Here is a 21,663-nt window from a genome sequence, read left to right as displayed (position 1 = left end):
TATCGGGGTTGAAAGTTTGATGTCCAGAACGTCTGAGGTGTGTATGTGGTCATAGAGAGATCTGAGACCCCTGAGTCCATTCTTTAAATAAAAAATACATAAGTATTTTTTCCGAAAAATAAATTTTAGGCAGCGTATTTTGGGTTGTAATTATAAAAAAAACCAAAATTTTTCGACCAAAAATAAAAATAAACAAAAAGTTTATTTCTAAAGTCAAGCTACCAAAACGCCTTTTTTCTTGGATTTGTTGTATCATCACTTGTCTCTTAACATAACTGTATCGGAATAACGAACTTAACTAATTCTAATTAACCTCTGTAACTGTAACAAAGCAAAAACAAACAAAAAAAACAACAACAAACCTTCAGAAGAGGGGGGCACAAACAGATTCTGAGGTCTAGATATTAATCAATCACATGTACTTTCTCTAGACCACCTTAAAAAGTTTGTTCAAACCAAAATCTGAAATATGGGTTTAGCGGTTTTGCGGTTTGGCAACAACTTCTTAGACAAATACCAATCAAAGCATCCATCCGAGTCCCCAAAGCCTTTGCTGATCATCGTCGTCATCATGAACATGTCTCAAGCCCTTAAGATTGTCATCCCACCTCCTGTTTTTTCCCTACTGTCTTTCATTGGTACCATAATTTTTGTTTATGTCTGCATCATAGCATTCTCAATCATGCTTTCCCTGCTCGTCATTGCCCTCTTTTACGTCGTCTGCGAGTTTGTTTGGACGCCGTTATACGAGAGAAGAAATCGGGATCCCGAGGCAGGGGACGAAAGGTTGTCGTTTCAGCCAAACCGCGAAGAATGGCATGACCAAGCTACATTTTATCAGGCAGCTGTCCTTCATAATCTTAGGGTTTTGGAAATCTTGGACTCAATTGTTGAGGTGTTGGAGGAAAGAAGAGACCAAAGGCACCAGCGGGATAGGGAACAACTGTTGGAGAACAAACTGCCACCTCCCATAGCTTATGGAAGCCATGAAATTGAAATGAATTGCAAGGATTGTGTTATTTGCATGGAGGACTTTGAGACTGACCAATTGTGCCAAGTTTTTCCCTCGTGCAACCATACTTTTCATTCCAAATGCATGAACACTTGGTTGAAGAAGAGCCTAACTTGCCCCATTTGTCGTAACAGTGTACTAGATTTGTGAGGCATGCATGTGTCTAGGTGAAAAAAATTTGTAAATACAAGAATTTTAGTCATCATTTTTCGTTCGCTTGTCATCTTCAAGACGACGAGAGCCTACCATGGTGCAAAGCCCGTTCTTTCCTAACGGCAATGTCCTAGTGATGGCTTCGCCGCTTTGTCAAAGAAAATTGTGATGGCAGTGGCAGAGCTAATTCTATGTTTTAGGGGGCCAACAATACAGATTTCTTACTTCGGTGGAGGTCGAAGCATTTCGAGTATGCTTTCTTTAGCCGGGGTGGACATCTCGCGGTGCTTGAATGTGATACGAAAGGTTTTAATTGCGGATTTGCAAGGGACTTGCGTCTTAAGTGAGAACAGTTTTGGAGGGCATTGTTCATGATATATTTGTGCAATTGCGAACCAAATTGATGCTCCCTCTTATTAATTTCTTGTGTGCCTCATGCTTGTGATATAGCTGCCTGACCATTTGGTTGCATCTCATAACTCTAGAGGAGATTTAATACGCTTGCTTCTCATTATTCTTGAAAAGTGTGTACACACTTTATAATTTTGAAGAAATATATATATTTTGTAAATGCAACACCTTTATTCATTTTCTAAATCTCACTAGGAAAAAAAAAAAAAAAAAGAAGGTCTTTTGCTCATGATTTGAGAGTTCCGTCCACAATATGGGACCAAGTTCAGGGAAGGGGTAGTGAGATAGAGGAGGGGCGAAAGAGAGAATGTGTTTAAATAGTATAGCCGGGCGGCTATACTATGATTTTTTTTAAAAATTAGTATAGCCGATTGGCTATACTTGTTTTGACCCATGGATTGCTAGGGAGCCCATTAAAAAAACAATTAGTATCGCCAAGCGGCTATACTTATCTTGACACATTGCTGCACAGGTCATGTTTTAAATAAATTTCTTGAACATAGCGCGGCTATACTGATTTGGGCAACTAATCGCTACGCGGCTATGCTATTTGTTTAGTATAGTCGCGAGCGGCTATACTTATCTTGACACATTGCTGCACGGGTCATGTTTTAAATAAATTTCTTAAAAGTAGCGCGGCTATACTGATTTGGGCAACTAAGCGCTACGCGGCTATGCTATTTGTTTAGTATAGCCGTCTGGCTATACTAGATTTTTTTAAATAATATAGCCGCGCGGCTCTAAAGGGTTTTTAATTTATTTTTTTATATGAATAAATAGTATAGCCTATACTCTTTATATATATATATTGGGATCCTTTTTTTCTTTTAAATTTTTTTTTCGGATTTTCGTTTATCGATAAGAGTAGTTTATAGCATTATTCATTACTATTAGGCAATTACCGAGTCTCTATTGTGTCCTTTTAATTTTTTTTACATCAGAAAAAATAAGGAATTTTTGAGTTCCGGTCCCCTCTCTCCCCCCCCCCCCCCCCCCCCCCTCCCCGGCTCGGGTGATGGAGAGATTTTCCTGCAAGCTCTGTGCTTAGATTTTGTCTCATCCTTGCTTTATGGCAAGGTCTTTTGTTTCCTCTAGTTTTCTTCTAAGTCATTGGCAATTTCCGATACAACTCGTTACACGACTCGAAACCTGCATGATAAAAATTCAGGTTAACCTGTCATGACTCGTTTAATAAATGGGTGAATTTTAGGTCAACCCGTCAACCCATTAAAATATTTATATAACTCGTTTATTAAACGGTTTCTTATTGTTTTTTAAACAAAAGAAACAAGAAGCAATGCTTTACAGCAGCAGTTTTACTAGAGATGGACCTTTTTGGCCATCCAAATTACTAGTATATGATGTATTTCTATCTGTTCCCTACTAAATAAAGCGTCTATTCGTACAATTAAAAAAAAAAAAAAAGAGCTTCATTTTCCCTAAAATAATAAAAGGGAACGCCTTTCTCTAAATAAATTAAAAAGTGAGAATATTTTCATCCCAAAAGGGTAGTTTTGAGCACTCTTATACCTTTGAGCTTGAACTATTATCGGAAGTAACCAATTAGGTTTTCGACAAAATTGAGAAATCAAACAAGCCTCTATAATATAAAAATGTTCGTTATAGTATAACCTCCTCTCACAACATGCACGTAGGTACCCGCTGTTACTAACGGGTACCCAACTACAAAGCCAATACTATAACTAACAAAATAAACCTTCACTTTTGTTGTTCCCTAGTTGGTTAAAAAAACAGGTAATAACAGAAATGCGCCTCAATTTTTAGAACGAATCCAGACCAAGCAGATTTGTGTTTATATGGTGTGCCCTACTCTACCTTGATGTTAATTAGTTGCATAACAAAAAAATCCCAGAGGGGTTTTAGCGGTTCTGGCACAACAACTTCCATGGATGAGCATAAACCAAACAAGAAACCAAAAATGCTGCACAGGGCTTTCATGAAAGCATTCTTCAACCATGAACACCATGGTTTCTAATACCAGCATTCTTCATCAATCTTCTCACAGCCCTCTTAGTGTTTTCTCTTGCATTTTTGCGCTTGGGATTGTAGCTTTGTTGTTCCTACTAGGCCACCCAAAATTCACCACTCTCAGCCGTCTATTTTGGATCGGCAACTTAGCTCTCTGCACTGCAGGTTTATTTCTCATTGCCTTCATGCATCACATTGTTGGAACCATATTTTCTTGGTTTCCAAACAGAAGCCAGAACGATCACGAAATTGGAGACGACCGATCTCCCCATCATCATGATCAAGATTCGTTGCAACAAGCACCTGCACAAGATATTGTAGCCCTGTTCCACATGGTGTTGATGGAAGTGCTAGATAGGGTTTGGGAGGATTTGGTGACAGAGGAAGGGCCAGAGCAACGTCCTCAGGCTGCGGCCCTCCAATTTCAAGCCTTGGAGGCGCTCCCCCCGCCTTTCCAGTACCGCAAGGGCGGTCTTGACATAACATCGAGTTGCTGTGGGGATCGGTGTACTATTTGCTTGGATGATTTCATGGATGGCGAGTCTTGCCGTGTTTTCGCATGCAACCACATGTTTCATTCAAATTGCATTGATCCTTGGTTAAAGAACCACCTAACTTGCCCAATTTGTCGAAACTCTGTTGTACATGTCTGAATTTGTAATGTAATTTGCAAATTTCTGTAGCATAAAGGTCTCAAAAATTCACTTCAATTGTTGTTCCATAAAACAAGTTTTGAACTATTTTCAAGAGAGAAACTTGTTTCTCCCCTAAACTCTCTGTGTTTCTGTGATACAAAATTTATATTTGGTGAAAAGAAATACGGTCCAAATAACAACTCACTTAGTGATCTAAACACCCCAAAAACATCACAATGCCAAAAAGAGAAAAGAAACCAGAAGGCCAAGAGACTGTTCAATAAATACTAAATTATTGAAATTAGTCTATCGCTATCAATGGCGGCGATACCTTATAATCGAAAGCATCCAACCCGAAACCAATTAACAAAAAATAGAAAAACCTATCCATCACACTCATCATCACCATCATCATCATCATCATCATCATCAGCAGCGCTCCACCAATCTGTCTTCTCATCATCACCATCATCATCACCATCATCATCGCTCCACCAATCTGTCTTCTCATCATCATTGGTTTCATCCTGATACACCCTGCTAGTGTCTCCAGGGGACCCGGCAGTCCCGGCCCTGGCCCTGAGACCAAAGCTAGAGTCTCCGGGCAAAAGGGGTCCATTTCTCACACCACCAAACCCAAATCCTTCAACCTTAGACTGTTCTTCGTATAGGAACCTGGATAGAGCCGAGGGTTCAAAGAGAGACTTCTGAGTGGACGACTGTGCAGATTGAAAGGACTGAATAATGGGAGTATTTGCAGCAGCGGTTTTGGGAGGGGCTGCAGCCGAAAAGGGGTTGCGGAGGACCCAGAGTGGGGCTTTGGGGGCCCTGAGAAAGGATTTGGTTGCCATTGATGGACTGAGAGGTTTCTGATTTGAACTTCGGTGGCTGCAGGAAAAAATGGGTTAAGGGAAGGTTTCATATAACAGAGAGGGTTTAGGGTTTTAGGAGGAGGAGAGGTTTTAGAGAGTTGGGGTTTAGCAGGCTTTCTTGTTGTCGCCACGTTTGTCGTGTCAGTTTGTTTTGTCAATTGAACTGGGCCAAGCAAGTGGCCATTCTTTGATCTACCAAGAAAACTAAAAATGGGAAATTTATGGGCTTATAAATAAAACGCAAATGCTAAGTAATTTCTCATCCTAAATTAGATACATCTGAAATTCAGCGAGTTACTCTCCTACTAGGGATGAATTGGTAGAAATTATGTTTTATTTATTTATTTTTATGAACAAGGGACGAGGTTTTTGAGCTTAGAACATCTTCTCATACCGAGAAGAAAAGTACCACAAAATTAGGAGCTAGTTGGTTATATTAATTATGTTTAGAGAATTAAGTATTGCTTTTTACCTAATATGTTTTACCATAGCCTAAGTTTCTCTTTCAAAGGATCATATAAACTATAAAGGGCATGACAAACATATTAGTCTACGTTTTGCTCTTTGATTTACAGCGGTTCGATTAGAAGTTAGATTTCTTAGTGTATTATTAATTTCATAAACACAATCTATCAAGCTTTTGCAGCCTTGTAAAGACCCAAGGCAAATTGTAAACATTACTCTCTTGAGAAAAATAACTCGGGATTTAGCTAAAAGTCGGAAATTTAATAGGAAAAATTGATATAGGGATAAGTTTTACCATAACCTTAGTTGCCCTTTCAGAGCATCATACAGACCATAACAATGGTAATACAAATATAACATCCAATTCTTCACCAAAACGACTACACGGCAGAATCCGAATCAGTGAAAAATCATAATTCACAGCACACACTAAATCCCAACAAAATGTGACAACATCCCCTCTAATTCCATTCAATTCTTCAATAAGACTTCTTCCTTTTCAAGTCTTTTTTTCCCAAAGTCTTTTTCTTTTTCTTGTCCTCATCGTCTTTGTCAATTCTACGAACAATACGAACTCTAGTGGTATCATAACGGCTGACTTCAACCCTGACTCTGTCCCCAGGCAAAATCCTGATAGAATTCTGTCGGATTTTCCCAGATATGTATCCTATGACGGTGTCTGCGTTGTCTAGTTCGATTCGAAACATACCGTTGGAGAGCGACTCCGTGATCGATCCTATTTGGCTGAACTTCTGTTCCTCCACTTTCGGCGATTTGCTCATGACCACAATGCTGCTGGGGCAACTTCTGAGGCCGACAAGGTTGGTTTTGTAGTTGTTATTAATGTGAAGATGGGGCAGAGGTTTTGGGTTTGTTTGGAATTTTACAGAGAATGATGGGGTGAGGGGAAGCGTTAGGGTTTTGGAGTGGAGGAGGATCGGGTGGTGGACTGATGAAGATTCTGAGGTTAACATGCTTTTTGTGGGCGGAGACTGAGAGAGTGTATGGGGAGGGGGAGGTAAGAGCACCACAGCGGGGGCTTAACTACCAACCACCGTAGGTCTACACATGTATATGGGCTTCAAAATGAGAAGGTCTCACAAACAAGGATCTTTAGAAGAGAGCCCAACGGACTTTGTATAAATTTAAAAAAAACAAAAAAAAAAACTCAATTTCAATTTAGTTGCCTGAACTTTCACCTATAAAACAGATTAATACTCGTATTTTCAATTTAAATATTTAAATAAAAATTATTGCAATGTAATTCAGTGACATACTATTGTGTTTCATAATTCTAATTTTAATTTTAGTGACAAGCTATTGTGTTTCGTAGTTCTTAATTTCAATTTTGAATGTAAAATCAAGTTTAACTTAAATGTTTTTGTTTCCTTGGTATAAAGTTGGGAAGATTCGAACATAAAACCTTAGACACACGCAGGAGGTAAATGCATTTTATGATAGCATAAGTAAAGGATATAGAATAAAATTGCTCAAGCACTACCTACAACTATGGGAGCAACACAATATTGTACATTTGAATTTGCAATCCAACCCGTGACATCACAAATCAGTACCCAACCTCAAATCACATAATACAATTCAAATTGCCAAACAACACAACATTTCTTCTCAACATTCACATTACACAACACAAATGTTCCAATGTCACTTACAATAAAATTACAAAACAAAAAACAAAAGAAAAAGAAAAAAGAAAGATTCCCTTTTATCCTTCCCTTCTAAGTCTATCTTCTTTTTTAAATCTATAAACAATACGACCTCTGGTGGTGTCATAACGACTGACCTCAACCTTAACCCTATCCCCAGGCAAAATCCTGACAAAATTCTTTCGGATTTTCCCAGATATGTATCCTATGATGGTGTCCGCGTTGTCTAATCGGATTCGAAACATACCGTTGGGGAGAGATTCCGTGATCAGCCCTTCTTGGCTGAACTTCTGCTCCTCCACATTCGGCGACTTGCTCATGGCCACAACGTTAGGGCAACGCTTGGGGATCAGAAGCTTGGTTCCGGCAAGACAGTGGCTGCTGCTGTTGCTGTTGCTGTGCAGATGGGGCTGAGGTTTTGGGTTTGATTGGAAACTGAGGGGAGAAGATGGGGTTAGGGTTTTGGAGTGGAGGGGAGAGTATTGGAGGATTGGGTAGTGGAGTGAGGTTAACATGGTTTTTGGTGAGAGAGAGAGAGAGAGAGAGAGAGAGAGAGAGAGAGATGATGGTTTGTTTCTGTTGCTGTTTGTGTTTTATGGGTGGAGAGAGACTCAGACGGTGGAAGAGAAGGTAAGGGGATTGGGTTTGGGTATTTTGGGGAGTGTATTAAGAAATATTGGATGGTGTCAAGGGCGAATCTGTAAAAATATTTATATATATATATTTTATTTTTATTTTTATTTCAAAGTTTTCAAAGTTTTCAAAGTTTTGTTAATTTTTTTGTTCTTTTTATACAAGATAATTTACTCTAAATCAATTTAATCTAATTTTGAGAAAAGACCCACTAATGTAGTGGTTTGGAGCAATTGCTTCTTTAGAAAAGGTTCTGAGTTTGATTCCTACAATCCGTGTAGTGTGTGTAAATTTAATATATTATCATTCTTTTTTAATAGGAAAAATCCTATAACTAAAAAAAATACTTTGGCAAAACAAAAAGAAAAGTTCTAATCTAAAGAGTGAGAGATTCGAACTTTGATTTACGGACGGACAACTTTATTTTTCTTTTTGTTTTAAAGAAAATAACAAATATATGATTGTAGGTTACTATAAATTCTTTTTCTATCTAGTTTAACAAAAAAAACTAAATGCTGCAAATTAAGTAAATGACCTACTAGTGTATTGGTTTGGATTAAATGTTCCCTTAGGAAAGGTTATGGGTTCGAATTCTTGCATATGTGTAATGTGTGTGCATTTAGTATGACATCGCCCCTCTCAATAAAAAAAACCCCAAAAAAATTTTGCTGCAAAATAAATCATTATTAACGATTGAATACTTATATTGATACATATTACATTAAAAAAAAAAAGACATTACAGAAAATGTCTTACAACAAAAGTGAACAACACATCTTATTGTTAAGATTCTCACATGTTACTGAATAATAATACACATGTTATTTGTTGTCAATCTGATTGCTGATTCATATTATTAACCATGCATTCCTTTTGATAGTAACTAGTACATACATGACTTTTCCTATTTTTGATGCAATGTCAACCCTCTTATTTTTGTTTCAACTGTATTAGAATAGCCCAAAACTGCAAGTTTGTTATAAATGTAAATTCAAGTTTCTGCTTTTAAGTATTTTATTTTCTTTAAGAGTTTTACTTTTCTGTAGTTCAAGTATTTTGAATCTTTGATATTTTTTGTTTGTTCGTCAATGTGTAAATTTGGGATTGACAATTTCATTTCCATTATTTACTTGTTATTGAGAATAGGTCATTTCCCATTCACTACACATTTGTCAATTTGGATTAGGTTTCGTGATAACCATTATGGGATTTCTTTAATCAAGTTAGTCAAGGTGATTTGACCAAGGTACATGTTCAAGCACGAAAAGAGCTTTGGTTGATCTTGTGGATGATATTCGCAGTCAAACTGTCGAAATAAAGGCTGGTTTGACATCCGTCTTGAAGTCTGTGTGAAGTAGTTAATCCTAGGCAATCTATGACATTTAACTTTGTGTTTCTTGTCATATTCGTTTATGACTATGGAGAAACATGGTTAATCATTATCTTATCCTTCTACTTCATCTTTCAATTTCGACCAAAAACAAAAAATCTTCTACTACATCTTTGATTCTTTGTTCACAACTAAATCTACTACAATATGTTTAATTGCTTCCAATATCTCACATAGTTTATGAACACGATATTTTTCCTAACATTGAGAATAGTAATATCACTATAGTAAGATTTAGTTCATTTATGAATGAATTTATATATTTTACGACATGCTATAGTTTCATGACAATTAATTCTCTTATGTTGATATCACATGTACATGAATGATTCATATCATGTTAGTTTTATTTGAAATATCCTGTCACGCATTTGGCATTTATAATGTAATAATATAAAGGGAAATCTTATTAGGATCCGACAATTCTCTTTTGGACCCCAACATGCTCACTACACGCATATCTCATTTAGTGAAGCTAACTATTTTCCATTGTTTTTTATATACCCAATATAACTTCCTAAAATACCCTCACTCATGTAACAAACCCAACCCAATATCTCATATCCTCACTACATTTCAACTAAATTGACAACAATATATTTAATTGCTTCCAATATCTCATGTATTAATGCATGAATGATTTTTTTTTGGGTTCAATGTGAGGAGAGGAGGAATTTGGACTTGTAATCTCTCTAGACATTGGAAAAAGAAATAATTAAACTAAAGATTAGTTGACATATGAATGAGTTGGATTTTTTATATTTATAAGTTCACGTTACCTAAGGGCCTGTTTGGTATTCTATTTGGATCCAATTGTATAAACTCAAAAACATATTTTAAGTTCAAAGTAAAAAAAAACCTGTTTGGTAGGCCCCTTTTTAAAAACTAAAAACCAAACTAAAAAACACCCTTATCATTGAAAACAAAAAAGTGAGATTTTACGGTTCTCTCTCTCTCTCTCTCTCCCCCTTTTTTAATTTGGGAAGTAGGGTTTTTTATTTTCTGATTTTAATTTCAATTTTTTCAGATCTTGAAAATATTTTGAATTTCAATACCAAACAATTTTTTAGATCTTAAAATCAATATTTAAAAACTCATGTTTTTAAAAAAAAATCATAAATTTTGAGTTCATTTTTTTGAGTAGGATACCATACGGCCCATCATTCTCGTTTTTTTGGTGTCAAGGGCAAATCTGTAAAATTATTTTAATTTCTTTTTTTCGTTTCCAAAGTTTTGTTAACTTTTTTGTTCTTTTTATACAAACGATAATCTATATATATAAAGTAGAAGGTAGAGAATGGTAAAACATTTCAAATGCCAAAAAATGCCCTTAGTTAATACAAACATTAAGAATTGAAATTATTAATTAAATGAGGATAATATGATAAATTCACACTTTTTCATATTAAAAAATTTAAATTAAAAGAAAAATAAGATAATGGATCCTATTTTTATGGAATACAACTACCCATTATCTTTTTTAATTCTAAAATAAATTTTTAATTTAAAAATAAAATTAAAAAGCCTCTCGCAGGCGCGGAAGCACGTGCAGAAAGGCTTGTTTACTCTAAATCAATCTAATCTAACTTTAATAAAGGACCCACTAGTGTAGTGGTTTGGAGCAATTGCTCCCTTAGGAAAGGTCCTGGGTTCAATTCCTAACATCTGTGTAATGTGTGTGAGTTTAGTATATTATCATCCTTTTTAATAGGAAAGATCCTTAAAAAATATATACACTTTGGTAAAACAAAAAGAAAAGTTCCCTAAAAATTCTTTTTCTATCTAGTTTAACAAAACTAAACTAAAAGCTGCAAATTAAGCAAATGACCCACTAGTGTATTAGTTAGGATTAAATGTTCCCTCTAGAAAGGTTATGAGTTCGATTTCTAGCATCCGTGTAGTGTGCGTGCGTTTAGTATGACATTGCCCCTCTCAATAGAAAAAGTCTTTTTTTTTAAAAAAAAATTTGCTGCAAAATAAATCATTATTAACAGATGAATACTTACACTGATACATAATACATTATAAAAATTTCCATTAAAAAAATACATTATAGAAAATGTATTACAACAAAAGTCAACAACACATCTTATTGTGAAGATTCTCACATGTTACTGAATGATAATATACATTTTATTTGTTGTCAATCTGATTACTAATTTATAAGATTAACCACATATTCCTTTTTGATAGTAACTAGTACATACATGACTTTTCTTATTTTTGATGCAATGTCAACCCTCTTATTTTGGTATCAATTATAGGTTTCATGATAACCATTATGAGATTTCTTTAATTAGGTTAGTCAAGCCGATTTGACCGAGGTACATTGTGAACTTTCAAGCACGAAAAGAGCTTTGGTTGATCTTGTAGATGATATTCGCAGTCAAATTACCGAAAATGGAGGCTGGTTTGACATCTCAACCGAAACGTCTTAAAGTCCGTATGAAGTAGTTAATCCTAGGCGATCCATGATTTTTAACTTTATGTTTCTTGTCATATTCATTTATGACTTTGGAGAAACATGGTTAATCATTATCTTATCCTTCTACTGCATCTTTCAATTTCAACCAAAAACAAAAAATCTTCTACTACATCTTTGATTCTTTGTTCACAACTAAATATACTACAATATGTTTAATTGCTTCCAATATCTCACATAGTTTATGAACACGATATTTTTCCTAACATTGAGAATAGTAATCTCACTGTAGTAAGATTTAGTTGATTTATGAATGAATTTGATATTTTACGACATGCTATAGTTTCATGACAATTAATTCTCTTATAGGCTGATATCACATGTAAATGAATGATTCATATCATGTTAGTTTTATTTGAAATATCCTGTCACGTATTTGGCATTTATAATGTAATAATATAAAGGAAAATCTTATTAGGATCCGACAATTCTCTTTTGGGCCACAACATGCTTACTACACACATATCTCATTTAGTGAAGCTAACAATTTTCCATTGTTTTTTATATACCCAATATAACTTCCTAAAATACCCTCACTCATGTAACAAACCCAACCCAATATCTCATATCCTCACTACATCTCAACTAAATTGACAACAATATATTTAATTGCTTCCAATATCTCATGTATTAATGCATGAATGATTTTTCTTTTTTTTTTGTTCAATGTGAGGAGAGGAGGAATTTGGACTTGTAATCTCTCTAGACATTGAAAAAAGAAATAATTAAATTAAAGATTAGTTGACATATGAATGAGTGGGATGTTTTAAGACATGTTATAAATTCACGTTAATTAAGGGCCTGTTTGGTATTCTATTTGGATCCAATTTTATAAACTTAAAAACATATTTTAAGTTCAAAGCCCAAAAAACCTGTTTGGTAGGCCCCTTTTTAAAAACCAAAAAACAAACTCAAAAACACCCCTATCATTGAAAATAAAAAGAGTGAGATTTTACGGTTCTCTCGCTGGCTCTCTCTCTCTCTCTCTCTCTCTCTCTCTCTCTCTCTCCTTTTAATTTGGGAATTATGGTTTTTTATTTTCTGATTTTAATTTCAATTTTTTCAGATCTTGAAAATATTTTGAATTTCAATACCAAACAAGTTTTTAGATCTTAAAATCAGTATTTAAAAACTCATGTTTTAAAAAAAATCATAATTTTTGAGTAGTATACCAAACGGGCCATAATTCTCTCATTATAATAGGTTGGTATCACATGTAAAGTGATGATATGTATCATATTAATTTCAAGGCTTATTATCACAAAACGTCCCTAAGGTTTACGAAACTATCAGATTGCATCCTTAATGTTTTTTTTTGTCATTCGTGGTCCTCAAAGTTAGCATGTATGATCACAAATGGTCCCTGCCGTTAGGTTCCGTCAAAAACTCCGTTAGTTTGCTGACGTGGCATATATGTATATCACAAAACATCCTTGAGGTTCACACACCTATCACAAATGGTCCTTACGAAATTTTTTAATTTTTTAAATTTAAAATTCATAAAAATTTTGTTTTCTTTTTAAAATTTTATGAATTATAATTATTTTAAAATACATATTAAATTTTAAATACATGTGACACTATATTATTGTAGATGTGGGCTTCATATATATGCCACATCAACAAACTAATGAAGTTTTTAAAAAATAATTTAAAATTCATAAAATTTAAAAATGAAAAAAAAAAAAAAAGTTTAGGGTTCATAAATGGTCCTCAAAATTAAAATCCTTCTATAAATTGTTTTTTCATTTATAAATAATTTTAAAAAGAAAACCAAAATTTTATGAATTTTAAATTTTAAAAAAAATAAATTCGTAAGGACCATTTGTGATAAGTGTGTAAACCTCAGGGATGTTTTGTGATATATATGTATGCCACGTCAGCAAACTAACAGAGTTTTTGACAGAACATAACGTCAGGGACCATTTGTGATTGCACACACTAACCTTGAGGACCATAAGTGACACAAAAAAACATTAAGGATGCAATCTGATAGTTTCGTAAACCTTAGGGACGTTTTGTGATAATAAGCCTAATTTCAATTTTTTTCTTTTTGGAGAAAATGTAAGTTTTTATTTCAATTATTCTGTCACACATATGGCATTTAAAGGGAAATTTTATTTCCTGACTACAACTACATCTCATCAAATTAACATTTCTTTCTAGACCCACCGTAATTTCCTAAAATACCCCAACATCTCATTTCCTAGCTACACCCAACCAAACACATTTGAGATAGGTATTTCAAATGATTTACTTCGCATTGACGAATTTTTCTTTTCAATCTTGTGTTTTTTTTTTCCTATCGAATTTGACAAATTTGATGCATTACAGTGAGTTTGTAGTTATTCTTTTATGTTTATGGTAAGTTTGTAAGAGTTCGATGAAGAAGGTGATGATTGTTTTGGGTATAGTGATGCAACTGTTGGATCTAGCAAAAAACAATCGTTTATTCTTTTATATATTTTGATGATAATTATATATTGGGATAAAATGAACAATTTCGTGAGGCTAGTAGATGAGGCTGTCTAATATCAAACACATTGCATGTGCACACTGTTGATGTTATTTATCTAAACAATCAAACAGTTACATTCTAAGAAGCTATATTTCCCAAGGAAATTACTTGTCACTAGACCCTAGAACTTTCTCATAATCTTCATGTCCCCTAAATCTACTTGGAAGGATACATCGTCTGCCAAACCGCTGCTGCAAGCAGATGATTGCAGCAAATAGCAGATATACAGAACAGACAATGACGTCCTGAGAGACGGAGAAGAAACCTGCATGAGGATCGATCGAAAACTTGGATGACCAAGGATCATAGGTTTTTTCCCTGTAAAGGTCATATGCGTGTGGAAGCACACGCATAAAAGCGATTCCAAGGTAAAATGTCCAAGAAAGAGTACTTTCTTTGAGTTGAGAAAAATGTTGAGGAGGACTTGAGGGAATACAAAGCAATCGAGAACTAGACCGGCATAGGATCTTAAACGGCCCCAAAGAAAATGCTTTACAATGTGAAGTTGGTTCTGCTTGACGTTCATGAACAGAGCAACAAAACCCCCTGCTATGGATAATGGTGAACAAGCAAGGAACACCTTCTTCTCAGCAACCCAGGAAGCCTTGAGGTTGTGATCATGCAACTGTGTGTACCATTTCAGCTGGAGGAGACGTTGATGGAACAAGAAAGCCAGCAGCACGACAACCCGTACAGCTATCTCATTCACCTCAATCAGACAGGGGACGTAACCATGAGACAGGGGACGTAACCACTCCTTCCAAGAAGCTCTCTACAACCATTAATTAAGCTAAACATGGGATGAGAATCCACAACATGAGTGACCCTATGAACCACAGCTTGAGAATCACACTCAATCCCCAATAATCTTCAACCTTCCTTCCATAACAACAAAATCTCTAACTCAAATTTCATCAGAATTTCTCAAAAGACCTCCACTGCAGCACAATATGAGAATCAATAGCATGACAACTACCATCAATATTGAGCTTAAGCCAACTTTTAGGGGGATGTTTTCAGGCCACCATAAAAGCTTGTATAGGGGGTTTAGTTGAGAAAACCATATTAGCCACATGCCACTCCCTACCAAATTGCAGCACAATATTAATAGGACAAGGAGGCCGTTGAAATCCTTCATAAAAAACATGTTTGCAATGCCATTTCCAACAAAACCAAATGGTGGTAGGTAGAAAACACCAAAAACCAAGTAAGACCATGATACATGAATCTGGCCTTTAAATTCATTTGCATCCATGAGTCTTGCTGCGCTTATGAGTAAATGCTCTAGAGTTTCAGGTTCAGCATGACAAATAGGACAATGAGTAGTCAGATTTCGTATCTGCCTTTGAACATTAGCAAGCAGCTTACCATGCTCCCAAATGAAGGTTTTTAGTTTAGGAGTTATTTGCATATGCCACATAAAATCCCAAGGTCAAGGTTCAAACTCCTCATCCTCAAACAAACCAAGATAAACAGATATGACAGATTGAGAATTATCCAGACCTCGTATTATGATGTAACTCAAACTAAAATGAAGACAGCAGCAGTACAAGCAGTATTCAGTCGCACTGTCAACCAGATCATCAGGGGAAAAGCAACGCCCCCCACCCCCCACCCCCCCCAAAAAAAGCAGAATCTATGTTTTAGTTGAAGCATGACAAGCACATTCTATTTGATTCTTAACCAGAAAGAACTAACAACACATCAATGGTCATAGTCAACGGTTAACTTAGTTTGAGTTCATCGAGTAATATGAACTAAACACCGTACAAACAACCACATTACATCTGCTAAAAGAGCAAGTAAATGCTTTGATGTTTCTATGGTCCAAAGACTCCAAAGACCCTTAGAAAGAAAACCATAATCTAGCTACATGATGGAAGAAAAACCATGATTTCTGATTTTAAACAAAAGCACCAAAGATTCAAGAGAAAAAAAGAAGAATCCCCAAAAAATTTATTGTCATTTAGATTAGGCCTGAAGCACATCAGCATAGGTATCATTTCATTGCAATACTGTGAGAATATACGAAGCATTACCATTCAAGCAACACAAACACAACAAAATACAGATGAGTTCCCCTAGTCCTAGATTATGAGTCAAAGGGTACCCATCAAGCGGAGAACTTCACACCCTCATCATCAGCTGTAGTCCCCTTGAAGATTGCCAGCTTCCCTTTCTGTTCCAGCAGCTTCAAAGCTCGCATCAGAATCGTACGGTCTATCCCATGAAGCTCCGTGCCTCTAGATTCAGGCCCAGACCGGATTTCCTCCACCGTCATCACACTATTCTCCAACCCATTTTCCTTGACGAACTCTAGAATAATATTAGCCCACTCTTGAATCCGATGCCAGAGTATAAGGCACTTTCTGTGATTTTTATCCAGCCATTCTGCTCGACCTTGCGAGACCAAAGCTGAGAGGAACGCTTCCCTGGCTTCGTGGGTAAGAGACCTCTCGATCGCAGGGTTTGAGAAGAGAGGAAAGTCTTGGTCTTCCACAGCAATCACAAAGACGTTCTGGGTTTTACAGTAATCGAGAATGAGGTCCTTCCATAGCTGAATCTGTTTCTCGCGGGTGTCTCTGACTGGTTGCAGTGTGAAGTAAGGAGGGTAATTGAAGAACTGGGGAAGCTTGAAATCACCCAATTTCTGCATCTGGGTGATCTTCTTTTGACGACAATCGCGAGCCTGAAGCTAACTGTGGAGGGAGGACGATGAAAGTGATGCGTTGCAGATTCTTCTTCTAAACCCCAAGAAAAGGTCACTGTGACGCCATTTTGCTGACAATTCAAGAAGCAGGGAGGTTAGAAAAGTGGGGTGGTCCTCTGTTCTTTTCTTTTTCTGGGTGCTCTTTGGTTGGCCGTTCGATCAAAAACCCATTTTTTTCAGACCCAAAAACAAACCCTTTTCTTTGGGGTGCTCTTTTTGATACAAACAAACGGTAATTTATTTTAATTTAATTTAAACTACGAAGAAGATGAAACTTCGAGTGCTTTAATTATGAGTATAAATAAATAAATAATTTACATTTTTGCTTTTTGTTTTTGGAAATAAGTTTACCAGTTTGTTTAACATGCTGCTTCAAAATTTTTTTTTTTTTCCCGTAATGGTTAAATTTAGGAGATATTTAGTAATATACCCATTTCTAGCACTAATATTATAAATAAACCCTACACAATTGAATTCCTATAAACAAACCAAAAAAAAACCCAAAAAATGATAGCTAGCCTTATTGAATTTAATATTGATTATTAAATTACTTTGATACCCTATTGAGTGCTTTGGGTATTTTTATGAGATTTTGGGGTTGGACTTGTTTTAAGAAATTGATGGCAGTTTTGTAATTTATAAGAAGTTAAAAGCTTTTTTGTTATGTTGTAAATGGGTTTTGGGTGTGTTTCTAAAGTCCATTTTATATAGGGTATTTTTATAATTTGGACCCCCATATTGGGTATAATAGTAAATCTCCCTAAATTTAGTTAATTATTCATAAGCAATGGTTTGTAGTATAAAATACCAAATTTTATTAGATAAATTCAAACAGTACAACTAATGTGTTTGTTAAGACATTGAATTAGTCATAAGTACTGCTATATTACATGTACATAGCAGAACAAGTCATGCATACCGGTATACTACTGACCATGTACGTAGAGTATCCTTCAATTTTAATCCCTACGAAAAAATATACACAATTCAAAAAGTTTGATGTTTAAGCTGATTCAAACTCAATCCAAACATTTCACACTCATTTCTTCTATATCCTTTCTTTCAAATCATACAATTCCGTATCATGATGCGATGTTGATATTAGATTTTAGCAAAAGTTATAATTTGGATTGTTTTTTTTTTTTTTTACTTTAGTTTCTGTAATTTCCATTTTTTCAATCAAATTCGTGTACTTATCATGCTTTGCTATTCTTTTGTACTCGTCTCTCGTCTAAAGATGGAGTGTCTCCATCTAGTCTAAACATTCACTCGAATTTTTTTTTTTTTTTTTAAAAGGAATAAGAAGAAGTCAATTTTAAAACTGTTATATTTTGGCTAAGATATTACTAAAGAAATAATAATTAAAATATAATTACTAATTAAAATAATTTAAAATGGCTAAGATATTACTTAATCATAAAAACATTTTGTGCACAGTATGCGGCTATACTTTTAAAATATTCAAGAACAAATACATTTAAATACATTATACAGCCAATTTCCTATTTCATTAAGAACCATAAATATGCAATAGATTATCCAATATACTATGCAGCTATCCAGAAACAAAGATCATCACTGAATCAAACTGATTCCGAGAGATTTACAAAAAAGACAAGAATCACAAGATTAATCTAAGCTTGATAAACCATACCAAAGTTGCCTGGAAAATACTAAAGAAATAAAACAGCAGCACATAGAGAATAAGATCACTTTGGCAATTACCCTTCAGTAACAGTAGGGAGCTTCTCATATTCACCCAACTCTCTCAACTTTTGAGGAAGAATGCAAAGACCCCCAAACTTCTGCTGCAAGTAAATGATCCCAGCAAACAATAGACCTCCAAAAGGAATGATCACATCCCAAGCAGTAGAGTAAAAATCTGCCACAGGACTTGCATAAATGTATGATTCATTCAATGGGTGATGAGCAGAGTTTTGAGCCCTGTAAAGATCATATGCATGTGGCAGAACTCGAACAAAAGTTGTTCCGATGTAGAACCAAACGAACAGAGCATTCTTCTTTGATTTACAGAACATGTTGAGTAGAATTTGAGGCAACAAAAAACCATCCGAGACCAAACCAGCATAAGATTTCAAGGCACCCAGAAGGGGGTGCTCTTGATAACCTGAAAGCACTGGAACATCACTTTTAGTGCCAATCTTCCTCCAATTCATCAGAAGCAAAGCAGCTAAGGCTCCTGCTACATATACTGGTAAAGCCACAATGAAAGCCTTCTTCTCCATGACCCAGAGCTTGTTTTGGGGACCGTTGTTCATGGCTTTTGCTAACCATGTTAGGCTCAGAAGACGCAGTTTCAACAAGAAACCTACCATGGTTATTGTCCTTACAGTCACCTCATTAACTTCAAGCCCTCCACCCCGTCCAAGGAATACTTTTCTGTGGTTGGTGTTGTTTGTGAGCATGGCTTCATCATTTACCATAAGAGGAACCATGTAGGCCAGCGTCAGAATAAGTAGCATGAAAATGGAAATGGAGGGAAGCACATCAGGATGTCTTTTCACATGGAAGAGTTGCAATGCCACAAAAATACATGCAAGTGTGGTGGATATAAGAGCCAAGCTGATCTCCACATCAATCCACCAAATGGATCGCTTTGCTTCATCCACATAACTGGCAGCTGAAGAGAGATCCAAATGTTCAAAATAATGAGGGTTGGACTTTTTTCGCGTGCTTTCAATGCTTCCCTTAATAAAACCAGAAGAATTTGCTGGAGGGAACTGAAAATTGACAACAATTTCACAATCAACAGAATCAGTTGTTGGTTGTACATTATTTGAGCCCAGATTTCTACACCCTACAATGCACAGGCTTCCTTCAGTTTCATCATAGATCCCTTCAGCAGAAATCTGCACTTGGTGTACAGTTGATGTATTTCCCAACTTTGCATAAGATATCAGTTTGATGCTAATTTTGTAGCTAATATTGTAGGTGATCCTGTGGTTGTAGCTATAGCTCACATGTGCACTCACAGAATCCACAGAGTACCCTTCAGTGCTTGCAACTGAGTTTGAATTTCTCATTGCATACCAATTCTGGTGGTAAAACTGGCTGCCAACTGAGAGAGGGACAGAACTGCCCCAAGAAACTACTCCTCTAGAATTTTTAGCTGACATATCGAATCGCATGTCATAAGAAAACGGATTCGGGTATGTGTTAGGCTTGTTATTAGCATTAGCGCCAGTCTTCAATATTGGGCACAACTTGGTTACTTTTTCAATTTGAGTATACTCATATTTCTGACCTGGAAGTAGAATTCTTCTACGTTCATTCTGATTGCTTTCAAATGTGATCTTTTTGAAATAACCTGACTCCGTCACAGCCTTCTTGCTCCAAATTTGCCCTACAACCCCACTAGTGTTTCCAATAGTCCATATTGCAGGAAATCTCAAGTTCAATCTTGTTGAACAATCGCCCACATGAGTATTATTCCAAGAACCTGCTGCATCTAAGAATTGGCAAGCAACAAGAAACAGCTGATTTTTCTTTGCATCCCATGCGCCTTCCCCAACCAATGCTGTATTGGGATCGAAACTCCTCCGATGCCAGACTGTGCCACTGTCTGAAAATTTCACCAGAACTCTCAACCTTCGTGTATCCTCGAAACACTCAATAGGCTTCAAAGACACAATGTGCGGCACATCAGAAGCAACAAACGGAGTGCAGCTCTTTGCAGAAATTCAATGGCTTGAATATTTGAGATCAAAGTCATAATCAAGTACTTTTCTTGAAAGTGTTGAACAAAATGTCTGTATTTGCAAAGAACTTTTGGGATCATCACTTCCAGTACCAGGGAAGCTGTCATCAGATTTATTTGAAACCAGAGTGTACTGGTTTCATTCTAGGAAGCATCAAAATGGAGACTGGTTCAAAGTTATTTGGATCATTCTTAGACAAGCTCTCTAAGGTTCCACTAGTCAAACTAGTAATACTAGTGGAATTCATGAGATTATAGAGCTTAAGAACAACATAAAGATTTTGCAAAGAATTACGTTCATTCAACTAATTACTAATACCTGATCCAACCATACAAACCTTCCCTGAAGATGCTGACCAGAACCCATCTAACAGAAACTCTATTGACCTTCGTTTATATTGATTTGATCCAGAGTCCTTATAGTTATAGATGCCACCAGGATATTGAGGTCTGCTACTTGTGGAATCTCCCACATAATAAAGTGTTCTGGCGCTTTCAAATTGAAGATTTGCTTGAAGCTTGAATAAGCCTTGTACATTAGTTTCTGTAATATTCCAGGTGTTGAATAGAATCGAATTGAGCCGATATGGTGAATTTGGACTAAGAATTCCACTGCCGCCACCAGTGTAGTAACCTATCTGGTGATTGAAAAAATATCCAGCTCCTGCGCGTGGTTTCGGGATTGACTCGGGAACAATTGAAGCACAATGATCAGCATAAGAGACTTGATCAACAGCTGCAGCAAAGAATGAAACTGAGTTCCAAGAAAAGGTGGTTAAAACAAAGAGGAATATGAGAAGAAGGTTTGGCTGTGTATTAATGGTGGTTATAGCAGAACAAGACTTGCAGTTCATGAAGATAGCCATAGGTTCTTTGGTCATGTGTATTGGAGGAAAGATCATGATCAAGAACAAGGACAAGAACAAGACAATGCAATGTTCTATCTATGTATTTAACAAAATAGGCCATGTATGTACCAGGTCATGAGTACCAGGTCAACCACCACCA

The 21,663-nt window shown here is 35.9% G+C and overlaps 3 protein-coding genes across 3 annotated transcripts; 1 reads left to right on the top strand and 2 right to left on the bottom strand.

The window, feature by feature from the left end:
• Nucleotides 1-469: 469 nt before the first annotated feature.
• On the top strand, nucleotides 470-1,162 carry LOC117625360 (putative RING-H2 finger protein ATL19). The gene has a single exon (XM_034356926.1). It carries the CDS (start codon nucleotides 470-472, stop codon nucleotides 1,160-1,162), a length of 693 nt encoding a protein of 230 aa, XP_034212817.1.
• Nucleotides 1,163-16,164: 15,002 nt separating this feature from the next.
• On the bottom strand, nucleotides 16,165-17,108 carry LOC117625000 (vacuolar protein sorting-associated protein 25). The gene has a single exon (XM_034356552.1). It carries the CDS (start codon nucleotides 16,881-16,883, stop codon nucleotides 16,341-16,343), a length of 543 nt encoding a protein of 180 aa, XP_034212443.1. The 5' UTR covers nucleotides 16,884-17,108; the 3' UTR covers nucleotides 16,165-16,340.
• Nucleotides 17,109-18,658: 1,550 nt separating this feature from the next.
• Nucleotides 18,659-21,521, bottom strand: LOC117625359. Its single transcript, XM_034356925.1, has 2 exons — nucleotides 20,994-21,521; nucleotides 18,659-20,575 (listed from the first exon to the last, which is right to left on the bottom strand). The coding sequence occupies exons 1-2, from the start codon at nucleotides 21,519-21,521 to the stop codon at nucleotides 18,659-18,661; spliced, it is 2,445 nt and encodes an 814-aa protein (XP_034212816.1).
• Between the last annotated feature and the right edge of the window lie 142 nt (nucleotides 21,522-21,663).

The sequence above is a fragment of the Prunus dulcis genome, chromosome 4 (assembly GCF_902201215.1).
Source record: "Prunus dulcis chromosome 4, ALMONDv2, whole genome shotgun sequence".
NCBI classification, from domain to species: Eukaryota; Viridiplantae; Streptophyta; class Magnoliopsida; order Rosales; family Rosaceae; genus Prunus; species Prunus dulcis.
This window is presented reverse-complemented; position numbering and strand designations above follow the sequence as displayed.

Coding starts and splice junctions, on each gene's coding strand:
- LOC117625360 (XM_034356926.1), top strand. CDS start 470: ATGGGTTTAGCGGTTTTGCGGTTTGGCAACAACTTCTTAGACAAATAC.
- LOC117625359 (XM_034356925.1), bottom strand. CDS start 21,521: ATGGCTATCTTCATGAACTGCAAGTCTTGTTCTGCTATAACCACCATT. Junction 20,576..20,993: donor GGTCAGCATCTTCAGGGAAG/GTTTGTATGGTT, acceptor GTGTCTTTGAAG/CCTATTGAGTGTTTCGAGGA.
- LOC117625000 (XM_034356552.1), bottom strand. CDS start 16,883: ATGCAGAAATTGGGTGATTTCAAGCTTCCCCAGTTCTTCAATTACCCT.